The 23,569-nt window shown below is 48.6% G+C and overlaps 1 protein-coding gene across 10 annotated transcripts in view; it reads right to left on the bottom strand.

The window, feature by feature from the left end:
* Positions 1 to 23,569, bottom strand: part of CRACDL (CRACD like) — a 125,405-nt gene that overhangs the window by 66,323 nt on the left and 35,513 nt on the right. For 4 of the 10 annotated variants that reach the window (XM_069583868.1, XM_069583870.1, XM_069583871.1 and 1 more), the window contains exon 1: positions 3,085 to 3,711. The exons of the other annotated variants lie outside the window; for them this stretch is intronic. In XM_069583868.1, the coding sequence (XP_069439969.1) occupies positions 3,085 to 3,158 (74 nt within the window). In that variant the 5' untranslated portion in view covers positions 3,159 to 3,711. Of the gene's footprint in view, positions 1 to 3,084; positions 3,712 to 23,569 lie in introns of those variants that run through there. 10 annotated transcript variants of the gene reach the window in all.

The raw sequence follows: 23,569 nt of genomic DNA, 5'->3' as shown, positions 1-23,569 counted from the left end.
ACGAGGACTCAGCACAGCCAGAAATCAATTGATTTTTTTAAAAAGTCCATGACTTAGCTAAATGATGTCACATTTCTTCAGTCTGATTTTGTCCCTGGCTCCCTAGACATCACCTGCCCTAGAACCATGCAGAGCCTTTGGGAGTCAAGGAACATGGATGCAAGGAGGACCTTGCTTCAGATGCCTGGTTCCTGTTCTTGGGGTTCCCTTCAGCCAGGGGGCTGACAGGGACAGTGAGAGGTTCCAGAGAGAATGAGGCAGTGGACCACAAGTGGTTAGCCTGTTTCTTTGCCAGACAAAGAGCATAGTTTATAAGCATATATGTAGTGTCTCAAACTACACCATTGATTCGAAACTTATGTAACAGTTGATTTTGCAATACTTATGAAGAAGTACACTGGTGAGTTACTTAGCTGGGAATGCATACCCTCCCATAGACGTATACAGACATACACACAGGAACCTGCGTTCAAGTATGCAGCCCGTGTCTACATGGATGCTCCTCAATGAAGCTCATGCAATACATGACAGCTTTCACTTGAGTTACCTGCTTTCACTCGCTTATAAATGAATGTTTTCAAATGAGATTTTTAAAACGCTACTTTGGGCGTTTGTATGTTAATAGAATAAAACAAATCTATGAGATATGTTTGCTGCTGCTGCTAAGTTGCTTCAGTCGTGTCCGACTCTGTGTGACCCCAGAGACGGCAGCCTACCAGGCTCTGCCATCCCTGGGATTCTCCAGGCAAGAACACTGGAGTGGACTGCCAATTCCTTCTCCAATGCATGAAAGTGAAAAGTGAAAGTGAAGTCGCTCAGTCATGTCCGACCTTCACCACCCCAAAGACTGCAGCCTACCAGGCTCCTCTGTCCATGGGATTTTCCAGGCAAGAGTACTGGAGTGGGTTGCCATTGTTTACAGACCATAATTTCAAAAATAGGTAAGGGGCTTCCCTGGTGACTCAGTGGTATAGAATCTGCGTGCCAATGCCAGAGACGCTCATTTGATCCCTGATCTGGAAAGATCCCACAAGCTGTGGAGCAACTAAGCCTGTGAACCACAACTACTGTCTGTGCTCCAGAGCCCAGGAGTCGAGACTAGTGAAAGCTGCATGCCACAGAGCCCGTGCTCCGCAGTGAGAGAGCAGCCCCCTCTAGCCGCAACTTGGAGAAAAACCCCTTGCAGCAACGAAAAACTGGCACGGCCGAAAATAAAAAAATAAAAGAGAGCACTGAACTTTGCAACCTCAGAAACTGCATTTGTACAATTCCTGGGAAAACATTCTAACGCTGGGGTGTCTTGCCAAGATGTGATCTAACGTGGAAACTTTCAGTCTCTGAGTGAGCTGTGAATTGTGCTAATCACTACCCAAATGGGATGAATAGACCCAAACCCTGGGGCACAGGGAAGCTTTATGAGGGCTGGTCTGTTTTCAACTTGAATTTTTTTAGGTAGTAAATTCCCCTCTTTTCTGCATGTCTACCAAAAATAAGGACATGAAGAAAGTTCTTAAGGCTAAATTTATCTAGGATGTTCCATATGTGATTGGCAGTTCTGTAGCACAGCAGACGCAGAGCTGAAGTTTTGATTTGTTTGTTTGTCTTTTTTAATTAGGAAATCATGCTCCAAAGTCTATTAATGAAGAGACATCACACCACCGCTCTATTCTGGCCCATTCAAAACAGGCAGCATCAGACACTGAGGTTGAATAATTATAAGTAAAAAAAAAGATTTTAATGAAACAATAACAGTGATGGTGACTTTCCTGCATAGGGCTTTGCAACAGTACAAAGATATGTGTTCAAAAGGAAGCCTTTGGTTGTTGGGTTCCTGTCCCTGTGTAGCAAAAGAAGCAAGTGAGGCTTGGCGGGGAGTGGATGGTCTGCCAGGTCTCCCAGCATCCCTCACACCTCCAGATGTATGCTGACGAAGTGGGAATATTTGTTTCCCAAGACCACGCAGCCCAGGTGATGTGCAGACACGACCATCACTTGGTTGGATAGAGGTTGCCATACTGGAATTTTCCATTTGGTTATGAGACATGCAAGCTGTTCACTTATACTTGCAAAGGCATTTCCACCACATTGGAGCTCTGCTTCCCTTCGTACTATCATGGTGGAAGCACAGTGCACCAAAGGCCAAACATTTTCAAAGGATGAGTTCACCTGCAGCAGGGCGAGGTGGCTTTGCAGGTCCACTGGCCTCTGCTCCCGAAGAACCTGGGCAGGCCACCACTCTCCGCAAGCCTGCCAGCTAATGCCAAGCCCTTCGGCGCTATGTGAAGAGAAAGACAAGCACTGTATGGCCTCCCTTACACGGAGAATCTAAACAACACAACAGACAGCAGACTCGCACAGGACGAACGAGTGGCCACCAGCGGGGCAAGGGGAGTGGACGCGACGGACGGCGAGGGCATTAAGAGGCACACACGACTGGGCACAAAGTGCGCTCCACGGGTAGGCCGTGCAGCACAGGCAACGTACCCAGCATTTTATAATGACTATAAGCGGAGTATAAACTTTAACATTGTGAACCGCCACACTGTACACCTGTAACTTACAGAATATGGTATGTCAACTATACTTCATTTAAAAAAAATTTAAAAAGAAAAGAAAAAAACAAGCCCTTTGGTGCTGATCGTTAGTTCCAGGAACAATTCTAGTGATCTTTTATGTTGCCCTTCGCTGCCTTCTCTCCACCAAAAGGACACAGACTGTGCCATGTGGACCCCTTATACAGGCATGCGATGTCCAGAGGAAAACACTCTGTCTTCCAGCCCCTTCCCCTCCCCTTCTCTCTTCCTTTTACTCCCCATCCCCTTCACCTTAGCACCCTGCTCCCCTCGGTTTCAATATATACATGTGTCACAAAGAAAATAAAGAAAATCATTAGTTTGTTCAGAACTCACACAATTGAAGGAGATATATTATATATATATAGTGACGTCTGTAAGGAAGGGGGTCATCAATGACCACAGATACTGAACGTGCCCTCAGGCCCCAGGGGCTGGGGTGCGAGCTCGGGCCCCCCTCCCTCTCAGCCCCTCCGTCTACCCCACCACCTCTCGGCTCTCAGGGGCGCACCTGGGCTCAGGCTTGATGCACTGGTAAAAGGCAGCCATCTTCATGAACATGGAGGGGGCCTTCGGCACTTTCATTCTCCGGAAGGACAGAAGGCCTCCCCTTCCCCAAAGGGGCCCTCGGGTCACCCCTGGGTGCTGATCAAGAGCCTTGCTCCCGCTTCCAGAGCAGCACCTCGGGCCCCAAGCACACGGAGGCTTCTCCCAACTCCTGCAGCCCCGCGGGGCCTCCAGGCAGGTGTGCAGCACAGGGCCCTGGGAACTCAGACACACAACCACTTCCTCCTTTCCTCCATCCACGTGGACGGCCAGGGTGGGGCTGGAGCTGCCGCCGCCTCCCTCCCCAACTGCTGAGGGTGGAAATCGACAAGCCCGGGCTCTGCCTCCCTGTGCTCCCGACAGAGTCGGGCAAAGGGCACTAATCGCCCCATCGGAGCGAGGGTTCAGGCCCTGGGGGAATGTCTAAGGCCCCCGCCCCACAGCCGTTTGTTCCCTTGCTCTGGCTTTCTCCTTATTCCCTCTTCAAGCTTGTTGCCGCAGGGCCTGGATGTGTTTGGTGAACTTCTTTCCTGGGACCTTCCCAAGGCTCCTCCTTTCAGGCAGGCACCTGCCCCAGGGCTTGCTGTGGCAGCCAGAGCTGCAGCACTCCCAGCTGGTGACCACACCTGGCAGGTGCACAGGCCACGCCCGCCCCTCCACAAAGCCACCTCCTGGTGACGTCTTCTCTGATGACCTGCAGCTGCCACTTCAAAATAACAGACTCCTGCCGCCCAGCCTTGCAACTGCACCTGAGTTCCTGCAAAGTCTAAAGACTGCTAAGCGCACTGTCGGCAGTTTCCAGGCAACGTCTAGAGGGCTGACAGAAGGCTCTGGATGACAAGTGTGACTCTGTATTATGAAAACTGCGGAGCAGCAGGCAGCAGGGGCGACTTCTGAAGACGGTACTGAAGAAGTCCTAGATTCCTCTTCTATTTTCCGCAACGCATCCATATATACAAAGTTCTGGTCCTTGTTGGTGTTAGTCATGTTTGACTCTTTATGACCCTGTGGATTGCAGCACGCCAGGCTCCTCTGTCCTTCACTATCTCCAAGAGTTTGCTCAAATGCATGTTGAGTTGGTGATGCTAGCTAACCATCTCACCTTCTGTTCCCTCCTTCTCCTCCTGCCTTCAATCTTTCCCAGCATCAGGGTCTCTTCCAGTGAGCTGGTTCTCATATCAGGTGACCAAAGTATCGGAGCTTCAGCTTCAGCATCAGCACTTCCAAAGAAAGTTCTGATTGACTTGTTTATAATTGAAGTAATAAAGCATAACCAGTGTATTTGATGGTAACTAAAGAAAGCAGTGAGTTTAATGAACTTGGGGAAAAACGACTGCTGAGTGTTCTGCTGGCAGTTTACACCCACCTGCCCTTGGACTCTTTAGAATCTTCTAAAGATGCTCTCAGCTGCCTGGATGTTGCCAACAGCTCAGCCTTCTCTGGGGAAAGGGACAACGGACTGGCGGGGGTGTCCCTGTCTCCCATGAGGCAAGTCAGGGGCAGAAGGCTCAGGATGGGCTTGGCTTCAGGGTGGATGTCTCTGAGAAGTGATCCCAGCCAGTAGCCCTCTCTCCCCAGAGGCCAAGTCCAACAGACCCACAGCTGCAACTCACCCCACTGGAGGCCAGCTCAGCACTCAGCGCATTGAACCTGAGCCATCCTGCCGCTCGCTACGGCCAGCCCTGCTCTGCGCCTGGTCAGTGTCCCTGCGGGTCCAGGATGGTGTAAGTGGAAAATCTGATGCTGAAATCAAGGCCTGTACCTCATCCAGCTGTGAGCCCCATGAGGGCAGCTGCCTCCTAAGAAGCCCAGGTCAAGGCGTCTCCTATCACCTGTCCTTGGCAGACATCAGTAGTCAACCACAGCATCATTCTCAGAACTGCTCACCACACAGCCCTCTGGGGAGCTCCTGCCAGTTGCCTGGAGCAGCACTTGGCTAGAAGCCTGTCGACATCATTGGCAGAAATTGCAGTAAATCTATAGAGTTGGATTCTCGCTTTGTCTGCCACTAACAAGCTACTAACCAGCTGAATGACTCGGGGCAAACCACTTCCCTCTCTGGGCCTCTGTCTCAAATCTGATATGAGCGGTCTGAACTCTGATACCTGACAGTCTATCGGATTACCTCAGGAAAAATAAAGGTCTGTAAAATTGGCCCAAACTTCGTTTTTCTGTGAAGATGCTTCTGTTAACCAACAGAGGAAAAGACGTGCTCAAGCTGAGAACAACATCTATGGAAAATATAGTTTCAAAATCTAGTCACTATACTGCTTGTCTGCGAGCCAGAAAAATGAAGTGGCAATGAGAACATCACAGGAAGTCCCTCAGTCTGGCCTGGCCACCTCACCTCCCGCTGCCACCACCCCCGCCCGCGCAGCCACACCTGACACTCTGCTCCCCGAGGGAACGCCTCATGCACATGCATCAGTGCCTCTGCCCGCGACCCTAAGACACTTCAGAACTTGCTGGGCACCTCACATTCTTCCTCTGAGCCCCTGCCCACTCACATTATTTCCCCAACTGGAATGTGAACTTCTTAAGGGAAGAGATAAGCTCTTTTCATCTCTGTAGCTCTGATATCTACACATAGTAGATGCTGGGAAATATTTAATGAACGAGTGAGCCTCATCACCTGTGCTTATAAAAATCTAAGGGCAGGGACTTCCCTGGTGGTCCAGGGATTAAGACTCCACCTTTCTAATGCGGGGGCCCCAGGTTCAATTCCCTGATTGGGGAGCTAAGATCCCACATGATACGTGGTGTGGCCAAAAAATTTTTAATAATAAAAAAAGGACAAAATCACTTTTAATAAGGTAATTTGCTTTATTAAGTCCCTCCTAAGGAGCGGGGGGATTCTCAAATAGTTGGCTTCCGTTTGAGCCATTTGGTAAGATGCTCTGACAAAGTGCTCCTGTGTGATTCAGATGTGTGGGCTGGCTGGGTTTGACATAAATATCTTCCTATTTTGCAATTTGGAGACATCACATTTGGAGAGTGAGAACATGGAGCAATCTGAACACACATTTGGCTCATTATGTGAGGACATCTAATATTCCAAATTTTTCCAGCCTCTCGGTATTTTAAAGGCCTTGGAGAAGCAGCCAAGTTCCCATTTTCTTCAATACTGCCATGGTGGGAGGAGGGCGTTGTGTATATATATTAATAGATGCCCCATACCAGTTGGTAGTTAATGTGCATAGCTGGTCTCCTCAATCAGACTCCAAATTCTCTAAGAACAATGTCAATCAACTAGATTGTTTTATGGATTCCAAGAAGCCAAATATGCAGTAGGTGCTTAATAAGTGCATAGTGATTAATTAATACAGGGCTTCCCCAGTGGCTCAGCAGTATACAATCTGCCTGCAATGCAGAAAACTTGAATTTGATCCCTGGGTTGGGAAAATCTCCTGGAGGAGGAAACGGTAACCCATTCCAGTTATTCTTGCCCAGAAAATTCCATAGACAGAGGAACCAGGTGGGCTACAGTCCATGGGGTCACAAAGAGTCAACTAAGCATGTGAAGATATCACGTGACTGATTAATACGGTGCAACACACAAGCCACATCCTCCTGGACTAGCCAGGGCCATCAGTGCACACAGCAACAGGCATGGTACCACAGTCAGAAAGGGAGCACCCGTGAAGTCCTTAGCTGACGGATGCACAGGAGAGAGGAAGGGAGACTGTGCAGACACGTGGGATCCCGTGAACAAATGAGGACTCTGGGAATTTCTCACACTTCACCTCCTAGCAAGCCAAGGCATGATGCCGGCGGAGCTTACACGTGCCAAGAACTGCTGTACATATTCCACATGCATTTCTTCCTTAAACGTCAGCGGAACTGAATATTACGAGAATTCCATCCAAGCCAGGCCACTCGGAGTCGTGCACTGGAAGTGTCACCAGGTGACGGTCGGCGGCAGCACAAGGCACCAGCACAGGCTCCAGGTGGAAGGTGGAGCCTGGGGGACTCCTGTTTCCAGGTGCCTGCTCCTGGGATGGGTGCAGGCTTTCCTGCTGAAAGGTAGCTAAACCAGGTGGCCGAACAGACAGGGGCCCCTCTTCCATCTCCACTGAGTCACATTTTTCCCCAAAGGCAAGGTTGCAGCACCCAGCTGCACCCAGAAGTGCAGCCCCAAGTCCCTGGTAGACACAGTCCCACTCAGTCCCGGGCTCTGAGTTCCTGAGCAGGTGGCTCAGAGAATCCTGTGGTCCCGTTTGATATGTCTCCCGCTGAGCAACAAAGGAGAGCACCCTACTGACTCTGCTTCTCGGAGAGGAAAACTTACCAAGCGCTCAGCTTAATGGCGTGAGGCGCTGATAGGCTGCCCAACCTGGGACGCTGGTGCCTCACCTGCCTGGAAGCCCACCCCCGGGACAGCTGCTGTGGGCAGGGTGTCTGAGAAGCCTGTGGTTCTGCTTTCTCCTGGAGGCAGCCCAGCGGCATGGAGTCTGAGGGTGAGCAGGGGCAGACGGGCGTGTGTGCACCTGCCAGAGATGTCGGGAGGCCTCATGAACGGAACCCGGTGGCCCTGCCACTCCACGGGCAGCCAGGGGACCTGCGGCCTCGGCATCGCCTGGGAGCTGATGAGAGGCGCAGAATCTCCGACTCCATCCACCCGGATCTATGGCCTCACAGTCCGCCCTGGGCCAAGGGCCCCTGGTGACCCCTCTGCATGTTCATGTTTGGGAACCACTGCTTTACAGCAGTTGTTCTAGGCCCTGGCTGCACATCAAAATCCCCTGGGGAGCTTTAAAAACTCCTGATCTTCGGATCATGCCCTGGCCCAATTGCTGTCAGAGTACCCCAGGTCACTTCAGATGCAGGCAGGGGAGAACTGTTGTTCCCCACCTCTGGTACTGATGAACCTAGCTGCAGGGCAGGAACAGAGCCGCAGACAGAGAGAATGACTGGAGGACAGAGGGTGCGAATGGGAGGAGGGGACGAATTGAGAGTATACACCACCGTGCGTAAAACACCCAGCTAGTGGGAGCTGCTGTAGGTGCTCAGACTGGTACTCAGTGATGACCTAGAGGGGTGGGAGGTGGCAGGGAGGCTCAAGACGGAGGGGATATATGTATACTTATAGCTGATTCATGTTGTTGTACAGCAGAAACCAACACAACATTGTAAAGCAATTAAACTAAAAAATACTTTGAAAAAGAAAGCACACTTCTGCATTCAATTCTACAGTTTCAGTAACAAACGGTTTTCCTTCAAGTCACAGAAGGTCAAACACAGGAGAACTGAGGGAATACAACTTTTTACAAATAGGAACCCACCTGGGGCAGAGAGGGTTAAAGACCATTCAGGCTGCCTGTCACTAGAAACTGAAGGCAGAGGCAGCGGCTCCATCCCTGGATCTGAAACCCATCACCCCTAAAGGAGATAGGCCCGAATATTCACTGGAAGGACTGATGCTGAAGCTCCCATACTCTGGCCACCGGATGCAAAGAGCCGACTCACTGGAAAAGACCCTGATGCTGGGCAAGAGTGAAGGCAGGAGGAGAAGGGGACAACAGAGGATGAGATGGTTGGATGCCATTACCAACTCAATGGACATGAGTTTGAGCAAACTCTGGAAGATAGTGAAGGACAGGGTAGCCTGGAGTGCTGCAGTCCATGGGGTCACAAAGAGTTGGACACAACTTAGCGATTGAACAACAACTGAGTATAGGGGCCTACTCTTCCAGCAGGGGTGGAAACTGGGTTCACTCAGGTCCAGACACCCAGGAACTCAGTAAGAACCTGCCAAGGCCTGACTCAACATATGATGTGGCCCAAGTCAGGAGCTACAGTTGGTCAATGCAGCTCTACACCCTGGCAAGAGTAGTTGTTTCAGGGACAGGCATGTGACTCATTTCAGGCCCAGGAGAGTGAGGCTCAGGGCTTTTATGGAATTGTTGAAAGAGACTACTACTTTTCTTTTGGGTCTGGAAGGATATGAGTTTAGAGAGGAAAGAAGTACCAAGAGGTAAAGAGGAAAAGCAAAGTACATGGGGACTCTGCTGAGAGTCCTGGATCAAACTGTTCCTGAAGGCAGTTACCAGTGATTTTCCAGTTACCAAGCTACAAAGTCTGTCTCTTGGGTTTTTAAAAAGCCAACTTTGCAAGCCTTATTTGCAAAATAAAGAGTCCCAACTAATTCCCGGAGCAAACAGGAACTGTATGAGTGAGGTCAAGCCACAGGGACATGCTTTGTTTGGTTCTATTTTTAGATCTTTAGGACAAAGCAGTTAGATACACTTTCTGGACAGGAAAGGCCTGGGGGCAAACGAAAGGCTGGTATCAGTAAAGGAAGAGTCTGTTCATAGCAGATTTACAAAGGGCAGAGGTGTGACCCCTCTATATCAGAATCACTTTTTTTTTTTTCCTTTTCTTTTTCTTTTTTAAAAAGCTTTTTATTTTGCACTGGGGTATAGCCAAGTAGCAAACAATGTTGTGATAGTTTCAGGTGAACAGCAAGGGACTCAGCCACACATATACATGTATGCATTCTCCTCCAAACTCCTCTACCACCCAGGCTGCCACATAACATTGAGCAGAGTTCCCTGTGCTATGCAGTAGGTCCCTGTTGACTATCCATTTTAAATAGAGCAATGTCCATCCCAATCTCCCTATCCCTTCCACCCATCCTTTTCCCCCATAAGTTGGTTCTGTAAGTCTGTGAGTCGCTTTCTGTTTCGTCAGTTCATTTGTACCGTTTCTTTTTAGAGAATCGCATTTTTTTAAAAAGGTTTTTTTTTTTTTTTTTAATGTGGATCATTTTAAAAACCTTTATTGAATCTGTTACAGCACTGCTTCTGGTTCATGTTTCCGTTTTTTGGCTGAGAGGCATGTAGGATCTTAGCTCCCTGACCAGGGATTGAACCCGCACCGCTTGTACTGAAAGACAGTGTCCACCCCTGGATCACCAGGGAAGTCCCTCAGAATCACCTCCGAGCAGCTCGGTAACCAGCGGAATAAGCCATGGCTGAGGTCTGTCCCACTTTCTGCACACGCTCAGTGTCCTCTGGTGGAAACGCTTCTTCCTTTGGGTGGAAAACAGTCTAGCAAAAAAGGAAGGGCTAGGGCTTCAGGAGACAGATCCAGCTGACAAGCAGTGACAGCAAGATCCGTGGATGAAAACGGCTGAGGAGAGGTGGTCAGGAAAGCCAGTCTTTGACGTGTCACGGTGTCTTGGGTCCCCACAGGATCAGAGCTCCAGAATGACTCCCGGGCTCCAGGGGAGGCCTGGGTGGGGCAGTTCACCAAACTCAAAGGGACCACAGAAAGGCAAGACTAGGCGAACCCCGAGGCCCGGCAGAGCCACTGGCGCAGAGGCAGGAGGAGGCGGTCTCGGTGGACTGCACAGAGGCACGGCGGCCAGCAGCGTTCCGCCCACTCCACGCGCCTGGACGCCGCGCCCCAGCCCAGCTGGCGCAGCCAGAGAGGGCAGCGAGAGACAGCACAGCTGTGAGAGTAAGCCGGGCAGCTCCGCGCTCCCGGGGCTCAGAGTGCGCATGAAGCCGAGCTGTAGGCAAGCCGAGCTGCTCCGTGGGCGCCCACCCTGGCGGCCTGAGGCCTGCGCGTGGGCAGGCCCGCACCCCGCCCCCGGTCCCGCACCGCCTGGAACGTGTCTCTACACTAACACCAAGCACGATTCGGGAGACCAACCAGAGGTGCCAAAACTCTACCCCAGAGGGAGGAGCCTGGGCCTGAGTAGGACGGGAAGAGCCCCGAGTTGCTGTCTGCGCGGGAGCCCGGGCTGCCTCTCAGTGGCCGGGCCTCTGTGTCCCGCCTGTCACCGGACCCGCCGCGCAGGCCCGGATGAAATGATGTAATGCCTGAGGCGCTCGGAGCCAAGGGGAGGGCGTGCGGCTCACCGATATTTTTGGCATCTCTCAGAACGCAGCACATGGCGCCCACGCACACCACCTCCACGCAAGGCCTGCTCTGGCTGTCCCGTGCTCAGCTCGCTGGGATGTGGAGACAGCGCGCCCACGGGAGCCCATCTGGGGCTGGGGGGTGGGCTGCAGACCCCCGGGGGCCCATTCCGCCTGGAGACAGCGGCCAGCAGGGGTCGTGAGCGGGACTGTGGGTTAGAACCTGGTGCAACGGGGGCCCTGGAAGCACAGGGCAGACATCTGCCCCTTCCTGCCAGGATGAGCAGCTCTGAGTTGGAGACCAGGACAGGCAGAGAAGGAAGAGAGGAAAGATAAGATGGCGGGGCTGGACTGGAACCCCACCTTCTCCCTGCAAGCCGGCCAGCCTGGCCAAACCACCAGGACACCCCTGTCCCACTCCTGCCCCAGGCCCACTTCAGCGCAAACAGGGAGGCATGAGTGCCAATCTGGTGCCCACCTGCAGGCGCCTGAGAAACGTGAGGTGGGCTTTCAGGGGAGTAGTGCCAGATGCTGTGCCCCTGCCCCTGCTGTGCCCCTGCTGTGCCCTCCTGCCCTGGAATCCAGTGTCGGCTGATCGGGGGCTTCCCTGGTGGCTCAGGTGCTAAGGAACCTGCCTGCAATGAGGGAGACCTGGATTTGATCCCTGGGTCGGGAAGATCCCCTGGAGAAGGGAATAGCAACCCACTCCAGTACTCTTGCCTGGAGAATCCCATGGACAGAGGAGCCTGGCAGGCTACAGTCCATGGGGTCATAAAAGAGTCGGACACAGCGAACCAACACTCACTGAACTGGATGCAAGGAGGGCAGGGAGAGGGCACCTGGCACCCAGAGGCGCAGGAGTGTGGGGAGGGGGTGGGTGTCCATGGCAATTAGGTATCAGAAGGCAGCTGAAGACCAAGCACAGAGGCTATGGTTTACAGAGATGGTATGATCAAGGCAGGCTGAAATCTGCCATTGGGGTCAATTCATCAGCAGTTATATTAGGGCATGGGATGTGTGGCTCAGTTGCTATGGCATTTTACTTCCAGACCTGGGTACCATTACCCTGTACCAAGGCCCATTTAAAAGCATCTTCTACTTCAAGCTAAAGAGCTGCTAACCCAGGGCGGTGGGGGCGGACAACAGCGAGAAGAGTAACCCCCTTTTCTATGGTAAGATACATAGCAACTGCATTTTTAAAGTCTCTCAGCAGGAATAGATAACAGCCAAGAGCCATAATGATGTTATCAGAAGGATGTTTACAATTCAGAATGAAATAATTATCACAAAAATATGACTGACAGGGTATGGTAAGAATTTTTAAAAATTAACTCAGTAAAGCTGCATAAGAAAGAACTGAAAATGAGGATGAAAATATGGCCTTTAGGAGCTCAGAATCTCAGAAAAACTGAAGCTTTCGCTAGGCAACCAACCATTTTTCAAGATGTGGAACTGAGGCTGACAGATTCTGTAACTTGCCCCAGGACACAGTGAATCAGTGGCAAAACAGCTCTCTTAGCTAACCAAATATGATGATACCAAACATTCAATGTGATTCTAAACATTTTTATTAATAATAATTTAAAAAAAAAACAAGAGCAAATGACATCAAGAATGGTGGTATAAGGACCTTCAAAAATCTCTCCTCCACAAAAGCAATTAAAAAACTGGCAAAAAATAAATAAAGAGTTAGAGTCAACTTTGTCAGAACTCTAGAAATTAGCCAAAGTCTTTACCATTCCACGGAGCATCTATCCCATGGCTGAATCTCACAGTGAGTGCTGTGGCATTTTAACTTGCCTTATTCTGGCTTTCCATCACCCTGGTAGCCTTGAAAATCACCAGGTTCACAATTACTGTGTAAATGAGTAGCCTGGCAGCCAACAGATGGAGAAGAACTCGGTTGGAGTGTCCTCAAAGCTCCGCTCTCAGAGAATTGTCACTGTTTAATCTGTTTAGTGGTTCCCCGGAGAAGCCTGCCTACAGGGGAAAAAAGCCCAGTCTGACCTGAGTCAGTGTTCACTCGATATAAAAAGCTCTTTTCCCCCTAAAGGTAAATATTCAACTTTGCCGAGGCAAGTGGACACAGTTAGGGCAAACAATACTATGCCGTGCTGTGCTCGGTCGTGTTGGACTCTTTTGCGACCCCATGGACTGCAGCCCCACCAGGCTCCTCTGTCCATGAGATTCTCCAGGCAAGAATACTGGAGTGGGGTGCTGTTTCCTTCTCCAGGGGATCTTCCTGACCCAGGGGTCGAAACTGCATCTCCTGCGTCTGCTGCATGGGCAGGCAGATTCTTTACCACTGTGCCACCAGGGAAGCCCCTTAGGGGCAAACAATAGACTATTTAAAACGCTTAAAAGGAAAAGCCCGACATGCTCCTAGGAATCTAGAAGTCCACATGAAGGGCTATGCATACACTCAGGAGAGGCCTGAGAAGGCGCTAAGCTCTCACCTCTGCTGTCCTTGTGCAAGGAGGAAGTCAGGGTTTAGACAGAGCTGTCATCTGTCTGAGTACAGAGTGCCTCAGCAAAGACTGGGAGGATGGCTGACTCTAAATGTCTAAGGACGTCTCTGTCCAATCACTAGCTGATTACTAAACCAACCAAAGTAGAGACTTCAGTGGCCACACATGACAAAAAATACAGAGTTTATAAAATTTGTTCAGAAAAGTCAATACAAACAACAACAACAAATGCTGGGGAATTAGAGAGACTCTGAAATTCAAAGTTGCCACACTATATATTTTAAATGTTCCACAAACTTACTAAACATACAAAGGAAAATAAGTGTGATCCATATACTGGATACCCAGATGTTGGGGCTTACTTGATGAAGAACTTAAATCAGCTACTTTAAATATGTTCAAAGAACCAAAAAACTGTGTATTAAGCAAAGTATGAGAATGATGTTTCACCAAATATATAAGAATAAAGAGAAAGAAATTATAAAAGAAAACCAAATAGAAACTGGACTTGAAAAGTACAATAAGAAATTTTTAAAAAATCACTAGAGGGACTCAAGAGCAGACTCAAATGGATTCGATGAAGTTGAAGATCCATCCATTGAGATTAACCAGCCTGAGGAACAGAAAGAGATACAACGAAGTAAAATTCATATCATTGAACATGCGAACACACGCATATCAGGAATCTGAGAAGGAGAGAAGAGAATGGTATAGGAAGAATATCTGAAGAACTAATAGCTGGACACTTGTAAAATTTGAGGACAACATTTATCCACACATCTAAGAAGTTCAACACACTCCAAGTAGGATAAACTCAAAGGATCCATTCTGCAACACATCATAATCGAACTGCCAAAGACAAGGGAAAATCCTGAAAGCACTCATACCCTAAGGGGTCCTCAGGGAGAGTAACGGGCTTCCCAGGTGGCTTCAGTGGGAAAGAATCCACCTGCCAATGCAGGGAGACACAAGAAGGTTTGATCCCTGGGCCGAGAAGATCCCCTGGAGAAGGAAATGGCACCCCCACTCCAGGATTCTTGCCTGGGAAATTCCACGGGCGGAGGAGCCTGGCTGACTACAGTCAATGGGGTCCTGAAGAGTCGGACACGACTGAGAGACTGGCACCAAAGTAAGATTCATGGCTGATTTCTCGTCGTAAGTCACAAGGCCAGAAAGCAGCGGGATGAACTATTCAACCTGCTAAAAACAAAGACTGTGCAATGGGAACGTGAACAGAATTCGTATCCTATCATTGTGCGAAAACTGTGTAAGTCTTAGTTATGCTGAATCGGGTCATAGAGCTTTTCAGGCCTACTATATCCTTCTACTTCTCTGTATATTCATCCTATTAATTTTTGAGAGTTTGATATTGAAACTCCAACTAAAAATCTTAATTTATCTACTTAAAAAACAATTGTAATACATAGTGGAACTCTATGTAACTCTGGTCTGTCTTTTCCAAGTCTCCTGTAAATGCGTCTTCATAGTTTCATAATTTAAAAAAATAAAAAATTTTTAAAAAGAATGAGACTATGGATGAACAACACTAGATCCAGCAAACTATTCTACAACAGTGAGAGAATGGGGGCACTTCCCTGTGGTCCAGTGTTTAAGAGTGCACCCTCCCATGCAGGGGACGTGGGTTCAGTCCCTGGAAGGGAACTAAGAACCCACATGCCGTGGGGCAACTAGGCCCACATCCTGCAGCGAAGAACCACAATGAAGAGCCCACGCACTGCAACAAAGACCCAGCACAGTCAAAAGAACAAAGCAGAAACAGTATTTGACAAAAGAGAAAAAAACAGTGAAAGAATGGGGACAACTGCTTAACAGGTACAGAATGTCCATTTGGAGTGAAAAAAAAAAAATGCTTTGAAAGTAGGGAGAGGTGGTGAGTGTACTGAATGCCTCTGAACGGTTCCCTTTAAAATGGTTAATTTTATGTTATATAAATTTCACCTCAATTGCTAAAAACGAAGGGAAAAAAAAAATAAGACAAATTAAGACATACTCGGGTAAACACTAGCAAACCTGCCCTACAGGAAATACTAATGGGCACTACTAGATAGGAACTCAAAACCACACAAAATAAGTGAGCACCAGTAACGGTAATGACATAGGTAAATATAAAAGTCATTTATAATAATAGAAGTGTATTGTTTGTAACTCTTTTTTCCTTCTATTTAAAAGACAGTTGTATAAAGCAATAACCATAACTCTGTGTTAACAGGCACATGGTGTGTGAAGATACCATTTGTACAGCAACTAAACAGGGGTGAGGAGATGGGATTATAAAAGAACAAACTGTCGATACACTATTAAATTACGTTGGAATTAATCTATACCAGATTGTTATAAATTCAAATCGCCAAGGGCAACTACTGAGAAGATAAAACCTAAAGGAGGTAAAGAAATGACAAGGGACTTGAACGGTACGCTGGAGCACACAGCGGGAAGGGAAAGGCGGGACTGAAGCAGCACTGCCTCACGCACACCGTCATGTGTGAAGCAGGTAACTAGTGGGAGCTGCTTCAGCGCCCGTCCTGCCAATGAATATTCAGGGTTGATTCCCTTCAGGATTGACTGATTTAATCTCACTGCTGCCCAAGGGACTCTCAAGAGTTTTCTCCAGCACCACAATCCAAAAGCATCAGTTCTTCAGTGCTCAGCCTTCTTATCATGGTCCAACTCTCACATCTACACATGACTACTGGAAAAACCATAGCTTTGACTATACAGATCTTTGTTGACAAAGTGATGTCTCTCCTTTTCAATACGCTATCTAGATTTGTCATACTTTCCTTCCAAGGAGCAATTAAAATTATCTTTTAATTTCATGGCTGCGGTCACCATCCACAGTGATTTTGGAGTCCAAGAAAATAAAATCTGTCACTTCTAATTTTTCCCTTTATAGTTGCCATAAAGTGATGGGACTGGATATCATGTGATGTTAAATTTTTGAATGCCGAAACATTCTACGTTAGATATCTTTTTAAAAAAGCAAATGAAACTGGAAGCAACAAAAGGGGAAAAATGATAAAGATTAGAGAAGAAATGAATGAAACTGAGAACAGAAAAACAATGGAGAAAATCAACAAAACCAAAAGCCGGTTCTTTGACAAGATCGACAAAATTGACCAACTTTTAGTTGAACTGACCAAGAGAAATGAAAAGACTCAAATTACTAAAATCAAGAATGAAAGAGGGACCATCACTGCTGACTGTACAGAAGTAAAAAGGATTATAAAGGAATTTTATCAACAACTGGATGTCAACAAACTAGATAACCTAGATGACACAGACATATTCCTAGAAAGAAACAAACTACCAAACTGAATCAGGAAGAAAATTTTAATTGACTGATCATGACTAAAAAGATTGAATTAGGAAGTTTGAAACTGTCCACAAAGAAAAGCCCTGCTCCAGAAGGCTTCACTGGCATATTTCACCGAATGTTTAAAGGAGACTACTAATGGACTGCAGTTTCTTTTTGAGGCAAAGAAAATGTTCTGGAATTAGACTGTGGTGGTGAAAAATATGTGGGGATATGTGAATTATATCTCAAGTATTTTAAAAGTAGAAGGAGAAGCAAAGCAAAAGCCAGCTAGTAATTCTAACAATGGGACTCTTGGATTTTTTTTTAATCGGTAAAGTTAAACCCTATTTGAAAAGTTGTATGTGAATGATAAGCCCTTTCGTCTTTTTTTTTTTCCAGTCCTAAAAGTAGGTGGCTTCTTATTTCATCTCTTCCAAACCTTTTCTACACTGTGAAAGCTTTCAATAAAGCTGAAGATTTGAGTTATCCTAAGAAAAAATATATGCAATATACATAAGACAGGAAATATATATTCCTGGTTTATAAAGAGCTCTTATAAAGCAATACAGAAAATGCAAACATTCCATTAAAAAGTGGGCGAAGGATATGGAAAAACAATTCACACAGTAAGAAATAGCCAGTAAGCATAGAAAAACATCCCCACTGAAAACCAAATGCAACAACCAGACACCTGGAAATTTTAAAAGGCAAGTGCTATTCATCGTTGGCAGAGTATGAGAAATGGGCACACCCATATGCTGCTGGTAGTTTAAACATGGCCCAACTTTGTTGGACAGCCATTTGGTATCGTTTATGTTTCTATGAAAATCTTAAATGTTTTCATCCTATGACACAGCAATTACGCTTCTGGGAATTTATTCTACAGAAGCAAATAGATAAATGAGCAAATATATTCCCTGCAGCCAGATCTGTATTAAAAATTTAGTCATATCAATGTACACACTACTATATTTAAAATGGTTAACAAGGACCTACTGCATAGCATTGGGAACTCTGCTCAATGTTATGTGGCAGCCTTGATGGGAGAAGAGTTTGGGGGAGAATGGATACATGTATAGGAAGGGCTGAGTTCCTTAGCTGTTCACCTGAAACTATCACATTGTTTGTTAATCAGCTAAACAAAAGAAAACTTTAATAAAAAATGAAATTTAAAAAAACTGTATCATAAACACTTGATTTGGTAATAGTTAACTATTTAGAATACTAAAGAGTGATTAAAAGAAATGAAGTAGATCCATTTACTGACTTGGAAGTATTTATAAAATATGAAATGTCAATAAAGATCTACAGAAAAGCATGCAAATGTAGTATGATCTAAATTTGCAAAAAATGTAAACCCTAATATGCATGATGTGTGTATCTGTATATACAATGTGTACATCACATGCTTTCATCTATAACATGTATGTATTACACACACACACACACGTGTGTATATACACAGATACATATACATGTAGAGCCAGTCACAGACAAGCTGGACTCCTCAGAGTGAAGCAGAAACCACCCTGCTCCTACCACCTCCCTGCATCTTGGCCATAGTTTTTCCAGGCTCTCTGAAATAGCAGCTAATTAGCCCATCCCTTTTAGCACCAAACACTCCAGTGCAATCCAGGGACCTCAGGGTACAGTCCTTTCCACAAGGAAGGGCCTCTACTTCCTGGCTAGCAGAGGCCCACAGGCCTATGGGGGAAGCCGTGTGCACACCTGTCCAGCTCAGCGCCTGGCCTGGACCTGGACAAAGGGCCGCCAAGGACAGGTCCAGCCCAACTGGGGCCAGGGCCCTCCGGTGATGTCGGCCCGCCTCCCCACCCCCATTCCCGCCTCCCTCCAGCAACACTGCCCTTGGCCTGTGCCCACCTCCTGACTGTAGGTCAACACGCTCCTGGGGGCCCCTTGGGCCAGGCTCCTCTTGTGCAGCCCTCACGCTGGCCATGGCCCTGGCAGGAGGGCCATCCGTCCAGAGAGGCCGTTCCCAGGTGGCCCCCCCACCTCCAGGCGCACAGGGTGGGGCGGGGTGCGGAGAGGGAAAGGAGCTGCTGAAAACATCTCCAAGGACCTTCTCTCCTACTACGATCCCAGCTCCTGTGCCAGCAGGTGGCTGGGACTAGGGGGCCTGCTGCCCCCTCGACACCTGTAAAAGGGACCTATGGCAGCACCACCAATCCGTCCTCAGTCAAGAGTGCAGACAAGCTCTAGTTCCACACCCTTTTGGGTAAACGCACAGAAAAGACCTGGACAGACACACACTGGCTTATCTCTGGGGGATGGATAAGAGCTTTTTACTCTATATGCTGTGTTTACTTTTATTTTTAATTACTCATGTACATGAAAGGATAATTAAAAAGAAAAACATCTCTGGGGCCTATTTCTGATCTTCTCAGTGTGAACAGCTTGTCTTTCACTGCGGAAGCCCCACAGGAGCCCACTGAAGGCTCTGAATTCTCACTTCCATCTGAATTCACCTGACCTCCCAGGGGCTACACAGCAGAGTCACTGGGCACCGTCCCCAGGACTTCTGATGCAGTCAGCCAGGAATGGGTGTGGGCATCAGGCATGTTAAAGCTCCCCAAGCGACAAAGTGCAGCCGGCTTAAGCCGTGGGCATGCTCCTTTCCCAAACCACGCCCAGCTCTCCCCGCTCCCGCCCTCCTCGCCCCGACTTGTGTCAACACCATCCCCCCCTCCCAGGGGAGCTGGGAACATGCCGCAGAGGTAGAAACAACAGCACCTGGTGAGGAGGGGACGACGTGAGGGCCCAGAGCCAGGACCGGGAGGGCTGGCAGGGCAATGCCAGAGGGCCACTCACTGGACAGCAAAGGGCCTGACCAGTCCACTGGAAAGGAAACCTCTCCACCGGACCTGAGACGTTTCAACTGCTGTTGTTGTTCAGTGGCTAAGTTTGCCTGACTCTGTGACCCCACGGCCTGCAGCACCCCAGACTTCCCTGTCCTTCCTTCACTGTTTTCCAGAGTTCACTCAAACTCATGTCCATTGAGTCAGTGATGCTGTCCAACCATCTCATCCTCTGCCACCCCTTTCTCCTGCCTTCAATCTTTCCCAGCATCAGGGTCTTTCCCAGTAAGTTGGCTCATAGCATCAGGTGGCCAAAGTACTGGAGCTTCAGATTCAGCGTCAGTCCTTCCAATGAATATACAAAGCTGATCATCTTTAGGATTCACTGGTTTTATCTCCTTGCAGTCCAAGAACCTCCAACAGTCAGGGTCTATTTGGACTTTCCTGGTGGTCTAGTGGTTAAGAATCTGAATGCCAATGTAGGGAACCTAGGTTCAATCTCTGGTCTAGAAAGATTCCCTGTGTCATGAGGCATCCAAGTCCGTGCTCCACAACCACCAACTCCTCTTGCCTAGAGCCATGCTCTGCAACAAGAGAATCCAGTGCAATGAAAGGCCCCGAGCACCGCAGCTAGAAAGTAGCCCCCATTTGCCACAACTAGAAAAAGGCTTCGAGGCAACAAAGACCTAGCAGAACCATTCATTCATTAATTAACTTTCTAAAAAGTCAGGGTCTATTGAAGCATTTCCACTTTTCTCCAGGCATCTTCCCTTCTTCTGGATCACCGGCCGCCACTGTTTCTTGCCCACCAAGCAATCTCTGTTTTTGTTGTTAGATTGTTGCTTTTTCTTTTGCTTTACCTGGAGGACCTCTTTGACTTCTTTTTCCCCCACCCCCATATGGGATGTAAAGATGAATTTCTGAGTTCCTCAAGGCACAGAAACATCCTTATGGATCTTCACGCTTGATTAATAATGTGGCTAGGAGTAGCTTTCTCAGTTGGAGTTTATCTCCCTCAAACGTGGCAGACGCGGCACCACCAGTGGGGCTGAGGAGAAGTCTGCTGCCAGTTTGATTCTGTTCTTTTTGGTAAGATGTTTCTTCTCTCCAGAAGCTTAGCAGTATGTTTCTTAAAATTCTGAAGACTGGTTAGAATTTATTTCCCTCAGGCCTCTCCTCTCGATGGGAGGCTGGGTAGGTGGGAAGGAGGTTGGCAGCTGGGGACTCTCACTCATGGCTGCTGAAAATAAGAAAGCTTTATTCTGGGTGTAAAGCACATGATGTCTTTCGCTCCTGTGCGTGTGTGCTAAGTCGCTTCAGCCGTGTTGAACTCTTTGCGACCCTATGGACTGCAGTCCGCCAGGCTCCTCTGTCCATGGAGATTCTCCAGGCAAGAATACTGGAGTGGGTTGCCATGCCCTCCTCAAGGGGATCTTCCTGACCTAGGGATCGAACCCACGTGTCTTACATCTCCTGCACTGGCAGGTGAGTTCTTTACCACAAGCATCACCTGGGGAGCCTGGAGAGCATCATCTCTCCTCTGTCTGTTCTGAGGTCTCAGGTTACCTCAGAGCCCAGCACCATTGCCAGGAACTGTCCAGGCAGTCTGCCCACCTTCTTTAGAGAACGCTTGGTTTCATCCTGGAGGCAAGATCCGCTCTGGGCTGCTCTGCTCTGCAGCAAGTGCCGCTGGGGATTCCTGGAGGTGGGGCAGCTGCTCCAGGCGGTTGCAGTTCCCATTCTTTGTGTTTAAGGAGCTTGGAGCTTCTCCAGGGCTCCATGAAAAGCTCACTCACGTCTCTCTCTAGGGTCTTGAGCCGCTGCATCCTCTGCTCTGGTTTCCTTGGCAACCCATTCCTTTGTTACCTTCCAGGGACTCCTCTGCATTTCTGGTTCGCTGAGGGTCTTGTCACTTCCTTCTCTTTTTCCCTACCTCATTGTCTATCATTTCTTTGGGACCCAGTGAGGTAAGAAAGTGGATGTGCAGGCCTCATCTACCAGCCCAGACACTAACTCCCAGCAGATATAGTAGTGACTTTATTAAATCAAACTTTTGGAGAGAATCAGTGATCACTGCCTCACGCAAATTTCTCATTAAAGAGAAGAGGAAAAAGGCCCAGAAAAGCCAGTGACCCGTCCATGCGCCACACTGGTTGGTCAGTGGGGAAGGAGGGGCTGGGACACACAGGCAGTGCCCATAAGCTGAGACCATGGGACTTCCATGTTCCTGGTGGTCTGCTTTAATCAGGAAATCAGACGAGGCTTCAAACAAGAGCGGGTAGGCCCTTGGCCTGGCAGAACTGTGAAGTCAGCAGAGCCTGTCAGGGCTCCAGGATCCCTCTCTGTGGCAGTCTGGATGGCTGTGGGATGCAGGGCAAACCATCCTTGACCAGGCTGGCCGGACACAACTTCAGAGACAGCAGAGTCAGTCCTGGGTACAAGGCACACCTCTCCCCTGTCCAACAAGGGAAGGCGGAGGACCACAGAGACCTGATGGGGCAGAGAGCTTCCCCAGTCCCCCAGCCGCCCAAGACTAGGGTCTGAACAGGGGAAGGTGGAGGACCACAGAGACCTGATGGGGCAGAGAGCCCCAACCCCAGTTCCCCAGCCACCCAGGACTAGTGTCTGAGCAGGGGAAGGTGGAGGACTACAGAGACCTGATTCTTCAGGCCAGAATATTGGAGTGGGTAGCCTTTCCCTATACAGTCCATGGGGTCACAAAGAGCTGGACACGACTGAGCGACTTTCACACAATCATATAAACATTCATATAAATACTCACACAAAAGGAAATCTTGAAAGTGGCAAAAAAAAAAAATCACTTAAATGTGCATCCTAAATGTATTCCAAGGGGCAGGTCTGAAGCAGAGGTGCAAACGCTATGACATTTTTTTTGGACACACTGGGCAGCATGTGGGATTTTAGTCCCCCAAGTGAAAGTGTTAGTTGCTCAGTTGTGTCTGACTCTTTGTACCCCATGGACTATAGCCTGCCAGCCTCCTCTGTCCATGGGGATTCTCCAGGCAAGAATACTGGACTGGGTAGCCATTCCCTTCTCCAGGGGATCTTCCTGACCAGGGATCAAACCCTGGTCTCCTGCACTGCAGACAGATCCTTTACCGTCTGAGTCACCAGGAAAGCCCCTCCCAGGGATCAACCCCATCCCCTGCACTGGAAGCTCGGAATCTTAACTGATGGACCATCAGGGAAGTCCCTCCACGATATTTCATAGAAGAGAGAATATCAGACTGTGACCTTTCATGCATCCTGACAACCATCAGCCAAAGGATACCAGCGATGCGGAAGGGAACCTGGGTTGGGGAATCTTCCTAAACCTCTCAGTACAGAGGTAATTACTTCCAGGAGCAGAGGGGACTCGAGCCTGTCCTCAGGGACTGGACAACCTTCTGAAATAAATTATTTTAAAATTATTTTTTTGTCCCTTGAGTTTCGACACCTGCCTAGATTCATGCAGCCACTGCCAGAACACAGAACTGCTCCATCACCCTGAAAACCCTCCCCCACGCTGCTCCACCATCCGCCCCCCATCCCCTGGCAACCACTGATCTGCTCTCTCCCGCTGCGCTCCTGTCTTTTCGAGAATGTCACCAAAGTGGAACGGCACAGCACATAACATTTTGAGGCTGGCCTCTTTCACTGAGCATGATGATTCTGAGGTTCAGCCAAGCTGCTGCATGTACCCAGAGCCGGCTCCTTCTGCCCTTCTGGCATTAAACACGAAGCACTGACAGCATTGCAAACATACATTTGCGTCAACTCACTGGAAAAGACTCTGACGCTGGGAAAAACTGAGGGCAAGAGGAGAAGAGGGCAACTGAGGATGAGGCTGCTGGACGGCATCACCAACTCACTGGAAAAGACTCTGACGCTGGGAAAAACTGAGGGCAAGAGGAGAAGAGGGCAACTGAGGATGAGACTGCTGAACGGCATCACCAACTCAGTGGACGTGAGTGTGAGCAAAAAG

Source organism: Ovis canadensis, chromosome 3 (assembly GCF_042477335.2).
Source record: "Ovis canadensis isolate MfBH-ARS-UI-01 breed Bighorn chromosome 3, ARS-UI_OviCan_v2, whole genome shotgun sequence".
Classification (NCBI taxonomy): Eukaryota; Metazoa; Chordata; class Mammalia; order Artiodactyla; family Bovidae; genus Ovis; species Ovis canadensis.
Note: the sequence above shows the minus strand (reverse complement) of the source record. Positions and strands in the feature narration are given on the sequence as shown.